General features: G+C 37.6%; 1 protein-coding gene across 1 annotated transcript; it reads right to left on the bottom strand.

The window, feature by feature from the left end:
* Nucleotides 1–913: 913 nt before the first annotated feature.
* LOC102232436 (V-type proton ATPase subunit C 1-B) lies at nt 914–8,644 on the bottom strand. Its single transcript, XM_014468809.2, has 13 exons — nt 8,516–8,644; nt 6,597–6,664; nt 5,820–5,905; nt 5,608–5,673; nt 5,383–5,477; nt 3,686–3,777; nt 3,519–3,614; nt 3,361–3,429; nt 2,589–2,681; nt 2,407–2,494; nt 2,229–2,326; nt 2,016–2,139; nt 914–1,272 (listed from the first exon to the last, which is right to left on the bottom strand). Exons 1-13 carry the CDS (start codon nt 8,642–8,644, stop codon nt 1,168–1,170), a joined length of 1,209 nt encoding a protein of 402 aa, XP_014324295.1. The 3' UTR covers nt 914–1,167.
* Nucleotides 8,645–9,864: the final 1,220 nt, after the last annotated feature.

Consider the following 9,864-nt stretch of genomic DNA (forward strand, 5'->3'; position numbering starts at 1 on the left):
AAGAATAAGTCAAAACGGTTTTTTTGTTAGTTTTTTTTTTTTTATCAGGGATTATAGTTTGCGTTTTAACACAGAGATGGACCAGATATTAGAGAAACTGGTTGCTTTACAACAGAGAGACTGCTCTCTGGTGACTGGGAACTGTACAGCAATCATTTCTAAACAAATTTATTTTAATACATTTTAGGTCTATAACTTTATTGCGTCTTGCAAAAATGTTAAAATCCCTTGGACCGTATCAACATGTTATATCACAACCTCCTCACTTGGGTTTTATGTGATTGATAAACCCAAAGCTGTGCATAATAGTGAAGAGGAAGGAAAGTGACACGTGATTTTCAAATCTCTTTGATAATTTAAATCTAAAAGTAACATACTGAATTGAATGTAATGATCAGTGTCTTTCACAGCTACAATGTCAGCCAGTTGTTAGGTTTTGATGCTATAGTAACAAGGCTTTTCTCTACCATCACAAACATAATGGAGGGCAGTTTGATGCACCCATAAGAGGTCTAGATGGAACAACAAGCTTTGGCCAGATGAGACTAAGGCTGAGTGAGAACAAAAATGACACTAGGATGTGGCTTAAAACAAAAGTTGAATGTGTGGGAAAGAATCTCATGTTCACTGTTAAGTACAGTGGAGGGTTGTGATACTGAGGGCCAATCCTAAGGGCTGTGCTATTGGTAAAATGGGGTTGTTCAAAGCATGAGGAGCAGGGTGACAGTAATAGTGGAACCAATGGTGTATAAAAAACAAGATTTAACAAGGAACTTTTTGAACCCAGTGAACAAAATTATACTCAAATTAAAGTGTGAAGTATTTTTTATTTTTATTTTTCAGTGTAAGTATATGCAACTGCAATAAAAAGCTTAATTTCATTTCAAGACTTTTTAAACAACTTTGCCCGAGGTGCCAATTGGAAGCTTCAGATTCCTAGAAAACATTCAGTTATTTACAAAGTTAAGAATTCTTGTGACAAGAATGTGACATCCATTCCCTGAAGATAATATTTACACTTCTTTCCTCCAAAAAAGATGAGGTTTTTATGTACACAGCTCATTATTATGTGCAAGATGTTGTTCTGAGACAGGTAGCTTTTAATAATAATGCTGCCTTTCAGGCCCTGACTGCCTGAGGTTGATAAAGTGCTGCTTGTCTGTCGGGTCATGTTGTTGACGGCTTGCTAATCTCCAGCATGTTGGTGCCGATGTGGAAGCAGATGTAGGAGGAGTACTCCTGCTGGCAGAGCCCTGGGATGTCACAGCTCACCTGTTTGGGAGATAACAGAAAACTATCACAGAGTCAAAGGCTCAAGCATGAAATTGATCTTTGCACCACCAGAGAGCTTATACAACATGCAAATTTGAATTTACTGTTGAAATTATGATTTAATAATTGGATGCAATGAGCCATAAAGAGGGCAACTTCAAACAGTTTCTGCTGCTTCTTCACCTGAACTGGAATTTTCGTTTGGAGTATTTATCTGGAGTTTATCAACTTGAGTTTCTGACAACAAAATCAACCTTTTTCCAATTCTAGCTTGTGATGTGTATCTTGTTACATGTTATTTTATATCCTGGGCCTCAACTCTATCTTTACAAATGACTAAAAATTAGCTTGAATTAATTTGCAATTATAATAATAAACATACAATTATAATAATTACAGTGCTGAATCTAAGTCCATCACATTTTTCATCCATCTATCAAATTAAGGAATAAAATTGTCTTTTTAGCAGTTTTACCAACATATTTTTGACTTGATGCTAACAAAAACTTTCTATCAGACTCCAAGACATAGAGCTAATCATCAAAGATAACTCATCAAAATAACAAAAAGTAGGTCACCCATTTAACCATTTGATTTCTGCCAAGCTAATAAAAATTGTCCATTGATTATTGAGAATAATATAAATAATTTTTGACATCTCATTTTTAAAATAAAATATAGTAAACTGTATTTATGATAAAAAAGAAAGATGAAATATTTAACGTAAGAGTCAGCTTTCTGACCTCCTTCATGCTGGCAGTGGGGTCCAAATGTACAAACAGTGAGGAAAGTTCCTCCTTCAGCTTCTTTGAACGCTTCCTGTCCGTTTCCAGGAGTAAAGCCTGATAGTTCACAGGTAGTCCATACCTGTCCAAAGACATCACCAGAAAGCCCATTAAAATACATCAGCTGTTCATTAGTAAAGAGAGAAAAGGGTTGCCAGTATTCAGACTCACCTGAGTACTGATTCCACAAAAACTCTCAATGCTTTTAAGTGAATCCAGGCAATGAACACCTGAGTGAAATTCACCTTCAGCCAACGCACAAAGATCCCCTGTGGAGAAAGTGGGGAGTGTGTTGAAACACACAACATCATCTCAGAAATCTTGAGGTAAAGCCCCACACCTGACTCACATACTGATCCTTTTTATGAACAGTGAGCTTCATGATCTCCTGTTGCTTCCTCTCCTCCACATCAAAGCTGTAGTCCCGCACAATGAACCTGCATGAATCACAGACTACATTATGGTAATCGACACAGCTATCATGGATGAGTCTCCCAATGGGGGAGTTCTCTGGAAATTACTCCTGCTTACTTGCTCTCCTGAGCTTTGGCTTTGAATTTACACACAGCTCGCTTGAAAAGCGTCACCGTAAAGATTCCCCCGTCTCCGTCCTCAAAAATCTTCCTGAGTGTCAGAAGGAAACATGCAGAAATGCAGTAGTAAAGGACAACATGGGGGGAACTGTATCTTAAGATATTTGCTTATATTATTGTTGATGAAAAGCTTTAAACTATCCTGTTATGCATTGCAAAAGGATTTATATCCCAGAAACATTTTCCAGGACATAGACTTCAAAAGACTTGAGGCTAAGAATTAGATTGGCTTAGTCAAAGTCCAGACCTGTTTTTAAAAACTGTAAACTTTTGCAAAGTAGTGTAGCTGGTTAAATATTAGCAAACTGTTGGAGAAATGTAAGGCCAACTTACAAAATTAATGATAAAACTTTTTATGAGAGGAGCTCTGGGAGCAGCAGCGGTTCTTGCATGAATGCCATGTTGGGAAAGCACCTCTTTCTGACACCACTGACCGATTAAAATGAGATAATGAGATTCTAGATACTTCTTGTTCAATTTGTTTGAACTGGAGACTCTGCTGATGCTTTGTGTTTTGAATTGATAGAACGTTTTTAATTATCAAGACCTTCATCTGGCGCCATTCAGTGCTTGGAATACAGATATTCCCTCCCTGCTGCTGATCCAAGCAGACTTTCTGCAGGTACTTTAACAACTGATCCCATTTTGACCTCCTGGAGGCTGACAGCAGGAGTTTTAAAGCTTGTTGTTGCACTTGCACTGAAACTCACCTGCTCGACCGCGGAACCACAAACTCTGACAGGGATTCATAGCTTTTCTCCCACTGCAGATATTTTTCTCTGAGATGGATGAAACAGGAAGAAACTGTTCAACATTTGCAGAAAATCCCAGGATGAATACAAACAGAAAAAGTTGTTAGCATACCAACCTGCTCACCACCACCAACAGAGTTGTTAGATACTCAGAGACAACCAGGTCGTCTTTCCTCAAAACATCATTCAGACTGCGAGTTTGTAAATTTCCACTGAAAACACCCAAAATTTACTTCAGCACCTTATACTGCTCATTTAGGTACATAATATGCATCCCACTCACTTTAGATTGAGTTCAAGGCTTTGCAAGGAGGCTTTTAGGCTGTTGTAGGCTGTCGCTCGGGATCTGAGCTCAGTCTCCACCTGTGATATTTCCTGCAGAATATTCAGTAATTGTTCATGTAACTATCAACATTAGAGGCAAAGCAACTTGTGATTTCTTCGTCTGAGTTAGAGAGACAAAGGGCCTAACACAAGCAATGAAGGTAAAAACTGCCCTTACTGCTCAAATTTTGATTCAACTCCTTTAATTGATGCTTGAAGGTAATAAAACCTCCACATTTCGGGATCATAGAAACTTTAGATTAAAAAACAAATAACTAACCACAGACAGTGGTTAGTCTGTCTGTGGCGTGCATGATGCTTTAAAATGCATCATGCACGCCTCTATGAAGATCCTTTGTTTTTATGATGTCAAGGAGAACACACAAATTAACAAGAAATGCAGTTCCACTATCCAAGAAGGACTCATCTAACCTTCTTTACATCCTTTAGTCAAACTCATAGTTTGCAAATGATCAATAGGACCTCATTGCACAAAGGTAAAAATCAGGAGGGAAAAAAACCCAAAAAGTACATGCTATTATACAGGCTGACTCCAATAATTTGAAAAAATATGAGACAGCAATGATGGCAGAAACTACTTTTAGTGGGTGCCCGCAGGCTAAATGTAACACAAAGGAAGCTGCAGGAAAATCTGCTAAACACTGATGGTTTACATGTGACAAAAAATCTCATATTTTCTAAACATGTCTAAACAAAAGCATTGGTTTGGTGAGGGTTGGTCAAAATTCATTCACAATAATGTCAACAAGTTTTTGCTATTGCTAACATTTTATGGCAGTTGTTGCCACTAACAGTGTTTTATTCATAATGTTTGGTTTATACCTATTTTCCTCAGTAAATGAAGTCATCATTGACTAAATGTCTAAAATGTTACTTGTTAGATTATCTAAAACAGAGGTGCCCAAGTCGGTCCTCGAGGGCCGGCGTCCTGCATGTTTTAGTTCTCTCCCTGGTTTAATCCACCTGGATCGAAATTGATAGAAAGGATATACGTTTTTTTTATTTATTTATTTATTTATTTATTTTTTTTTTGGGTGGGAGAATATACAGTACATGTATATGTAGAGTCCCAATACACACTTCATTCCAGTAGATGGTGGTAATGTACATCAGTAAGTTGCTTGCCAACCGCCATAAAAAAAGAAGAAGAAGAAGAACCACCTGGATCAAATGATGCCTCATTAGAAGGCCTAAGAAGAACATTGACATGCTGAAAAGGTTGTTACTACCACCAGGGAAAGAACTAAAACTTGCAGGATGCCAGCCCTTGATGACTGACCCCTGATCTAAAAGATTTAAGTATTTTATAGCAAAAGCAAGAAATTTGTACTGTTTTGTCTTTTTGTATTTAATAAAAAAATGTGAAATTAGATTCCCAAATCTTCCACTCAGGGCCCATTTAATCTTGGTCCTTCTCTGCTACGTACTCCGTAACTCATCAATTGTATACCCACTTTGAATCACACTGATAATTCATAATTCAGAATCAAGCAGTTTAAACTAAAGAAATGGGTGAAAATGAACAAAAAGCAGTCTAATCAGAAACTTCAATACTCCTGATTAAGACCACTTTAAAAATTACAAGAATGTTCAGATTCTCAGAAGAACACAACTTGCATCTTCAAAACTTTGTACCTTGTTGATGATATCTGTCAGGGTGGAGAGCGGCAGAGCTGTGGGATACTTGGCTTTGTCCCACTGAAATTTGGTGACCCGGTTCATCAGGTCCACTGAAAAAAAAGAAAATAATAAAAAAAACAAGCATCAGACTGAAAATAGGACAACAGCTCTGCAAACAGCAACATCATAAACTGAGATGAAAAATCAAAGAGAAATTTCTCAGCAGATGTAATGTGATACCTCTCAGAGATGCGAGGTAAGTTTTTAGTGGTGACAGAGCTGCACTCTTTTGATTCATCCTGTGGTCTAACAAAGCAGATTCAGGTTAGTCTGGTTTGTTTTGAAAGATAGCAGGGTGAGATGTAGTGTGGATGTAGCTTTTACACACAAGCATATTTAATGTTTTATTAGCTGGATCCAACACCCTCAGATTGTTTTGGTGTGTGAATTACCTCCGTTGGTTAAGTCGTGTTCCTGAACTTTGTCCCCTGTTGGCTCCATCACCTCCTTCAAGCACTGGCAGGTTTTTTTGATCAAACTAATTAGGCAATAAGAATAATATTGAATAAGCATATTTAACTCACTGATTTCACATCTGTTTTTTTTTTCTTTTTACATTTCTGTTAAAGATGTACAGTATATCTGATATTTCAACACTATCCAACAGTTTTTACAAATAAATCCATAAAAAACTGTGGCCTTCCCCTGCATTCAACTGAGCAATTACAGCTCTTCCCTGCATCTAGAGACTCTAATTTTTGCCTTTTATGTAGAACTTGCATCTTTGTCTTTGCTGAAGAAAAGCATCCTTGCGGCATGATGCTATCATATCATAGTTTGTGACAGTATGTACCAAAAATGTGAAAAAGTTCAAAGATCATGCTTCCGCAAGGCATACCACAACCCAACCTCTCTCTGTCCTATTAAGACATTTGTTCTAAGATGATAATGTTGGAGTAAACATTATCTTCATGCTGAGTGTCTTCTTCTTCCTGGAACTGTGTGTAGCTGCTGACTTCATCTGTTACGCAGCACCAGCTCAGATAGACCAACAATGAATTTAAAATCAGGAGGGAAAACTAAACGTCACCTGTCCCTGACCATTAATCATTCATGATGCAGACTAAGCACATGTTCAGAGCTCCTGGTTTCAAGGGGAGACAAAGCTACATGGTAGGCTATATCAACAGAATGCATTCATCTCTTGTTGATTTGTATGTTTGTTTTACCTTTCAGTCAGCGTGTCGAGTTTTGACAGATCATCTGACACTCTGACCAGACTGTCCAGAATTCCCACCTGCAGCCTCAGCAGAAACACAAGTGATAAAGTTTAGAACCTTGTAACTTTTATAGTTTTCATCCCATGTCACAATAAGCATCTTTTTTCTTGTTTTTATTTGTTTGTTGGTTTATTTATAATGGGACTGATAAGGCCTTAAAGTGAGTCAATGCCCAAAGTGGCTCTTGCATGTGCAATCACCTCCCAGAGCGAGTTACATTCATGTAAACATGATCACTGGTCAGATAATAAATACACTATGAGGTCAAAACACACCAACAACCTATGATAAACAACAAAAAGGTCTCTATTATTACTGTTATGCTTCATCAACATCATCAAGTTGCCAGATTATGGCAACATGCCATGGCAATAGTCTATCTTTAAATCATGACCTAGCTAAAGTTACATGTGCTCATAAAATGTTATTAGCATCTGATCACATCTTTGTTTTCTGCCATTTCTATGTTGTTCAAGTTGAATTTGAGTGGTTTAATAGTCATTTGCAACACCTTAAGAAAACAATCAACTTGTAGTGTACTTTTATCAGTTGTATTATTTATATCACTCATTTGTTTGTGTACTCTGCAATTTCAGGCAAAAATTATTTCCCCTTCATTCTCCTGTGTTTTGTGTGGCACACTGGGTTTGAGCTGTTTTGTTGTTGTCTGAGTTGTGTTGCGTTGTAAAGTTCTAAAAAGCCGACTAAAATAAAGAAACAGAAAAGAAATGGACAATTAGGAAATCTCATTAATAAGATAGGGTCAGACCATTTCCAACTTGAAAAGTGAACAATAATTTAAATCAGCGTCTTCCACCTATCCCAGATTGGGAAACCGAGGTATTCATGTCCATTCAGGAAAACCAGGCAATGCTTTCTCTAGAGACACAACTTGATCTAGAAGATTCTAAGGGGTTCCCCGGTCTGTCCAGGATATGTGTTGAGTCAGCTCCAGGATCTCAGAAAACATCTAAAGGAAAACATCCTGGAAGTATTGTGATGTGACACCAGAACCACCTCAGCTGGCTCCTTTTCCGGATGAGTAGCAGCTCTACTCTGAGCCCAATTCAGCTCTAATGCTGAATCCAGTCACACAATGAAGGACACTTATTTCAGCCACTTGTGTCCAGGATTTCGGTCTTTGAATCAACAATGAGTGTTTTTTGTTAATTAAAATATAAAAAATTATAGCTTCCTATATGCCTTCCTTTTGTTTATTGGATTTTGAAATGACTTTCAATGGAAAGCTTTTTACTCTGTTCAACACAGATGATACAAAATGTCTGTTTTCTTTTAATCTGCACATTTATTCACGCTTAAATCTATTTTTAATTCTTGAGTATCAATTTCTACACCCAATGCTATTTTGGGTAATCTCTGTATGAGAATACATAATACTTTCTGTTGAAGACCAACTGATCTATCAGGGATCTGAGAGAGAAACTCGGCCTTTTGTGGTTTACTTTGAGTACTCATGTTTTAGATCAATTGCTATGTATAAAAGCTCATAATGCATAAAAAAGACCTGACTTTTAGATTCTAGTGTAATATCTGGTTCTGTATGAGAGTTTAAAGCTTTGGAAGGTTAAAAACAATATATGTGGTGAAAGAGCACCTTCCTCGATAGCAAGCAGGACACTGATCATGCTGAGTGAAACGGGTCAGATGGAAATGTTGCCTCAAACTGTAGAGAGCAACCTGAGCCTCAAACCCTTCACCAGAGAAGGACACCAAACACCATCAGTGTCCTCGCTCATACTCTACTGTACCACTTCAAACAAAAAAAAAATAAAAACAACAAGCCTCTTTGTCTTGTGTTCAGTGAAACTTTGCCTCCTCTGTTGTGCATGTCTTACTCTCACCCTCACCTTCAGATCTGGGATGGAGAACCTCCAGCATGAGCCCAGGTGGGTTTTAGTAATGGTGCGCTTCAGTTTCTCCACGCTGGTTAAGCTGGTCTTGTCCAGTGGGACAGAAATCAACCAAAAGTCTGTCATGATGACTCCTCGTGCTTCACATAGAGGCCATCAGTCATAAATCCAGCACACCAGAACCAGTTTGACATAAAACAGATCAGATTTTTTCCTGGAAACACATACACATATTAGATATCTCAAACTGATAGTGTCTGTTTTAGTCACTATAATCACTATGCATGTATATATTCTCAATATATTCCTTAATAAAATTAGAAAAAAGCCCAGAATTAGCTTTTAAAGCAGCCAAATACCTCCAGGTTACCTTCATGATTCTCCAGTGATGATACCTCTGTGAGTGTTTGAGTCTGAACAGCAGCTTCACCTGAGACGGACTGATGTCTGAGGAGCGCCGTCTGACAGCCATCCGACTCTGTCCTGTTACAGGAAGCTCTCATCTCTCAGGTGACCTGAGCAAATAAACATTAACCGAAAATAAAGGTCACTGTTATTAATAAACACCATGAAATATTAAATCTTGTTTTTTTAAAGGCTTATTTTTACAAATACAAAACTCTAAGCAAAATAATGCATTATCCATGACTGAACAATGTGTACAAAGAAGTGAAGTAAAACTGGAAAGACAACCAAAGTGTGAGGTAGCCTAACTCAGGTAAATAATATTTAAACAATATTTTGTATCACTGTCCAGTTCATGATTGCTTTTTTCAAATTAATTTAAAGTCACCATTTCTTTCAATTGCCTTTTTAATCCAGAGTAACTTCTAAAAACCTAACTCCTAATACAATCATGAGATTAAAAAAATTTCAATGATTATTGATACAGAGCTTCGAAAAAAACTGTGTGCATCATTGAGGTTCGTAGGTGATGCACACCTACGAACCTACGCAGGTTCGATAGACATGCTCATCGCTGGGCGCTCAACAGTCTCAATTTTAATCCCAGTGTAGTCTATCGATCTAACCTCATGTTTTTGAACTGTGGGAAAAAAACTGTATGAATTAATGGATGGGTTAATAGATGGATGGGTGGATGTACAGATGCATGTATATGCAGAAAAGTGATGAAGAGCAGCCGAAAATTCTTCTTCAAGGTATTCGCGACTTTTTTTTGCCGCTGTTAATGAGTCTTCTAGAACGCAAAATCTATTGCAAAGGAATGCAATACTTTTGTGAGGTAACGCAAAAGAAAAAAAAACCTCAGTGTCCCCTAGAGGAGTCAGTACGTACTCTATTACTTATTGAGAGGAAATCCAAGAGAAAAAAAATCTTCATGTCCC

Source organism: Xiphophorus maculatus, chromosome 19 (genome assembly GCF_002775205.1).
Source record: "Xiphophorus maculatus strain JP 163 A chromosome 19, X_maculatus-5.0-male, whole genome shotgun sequence".
NCBI lineage: Eukaryota > Metazoa > Chordata > Actinopteri > Cyprinodontiformes > Poeciliidae > Xiphophorus > Xiphophorus maculatus.

Bases quoted from the DNA above. Each gene is read 5' to 3' on its own strand.
- LOC102232436 (XM_014468809.2), bottom strand. From the start codon at position 8,644: ATGACAGACTTTTGGTTGATTTCTGTCCCACTGGACAAGACCAGCTTA. The intron at 5,478-5,607 runs GTATCACATTAC...CTTTTTTTTCAG, and splicing joins TTACCTCGCATCTCTGAGAG to TGGACCTGATGAACCGGGTC. The intron at 3,615-3,685 runs GTGAGTGGGATG...GGGTGTTTTCAG, and splicing joins AGCCTTGAACTCAATCTAAA to TGGAAATTTACAAACTCGCA.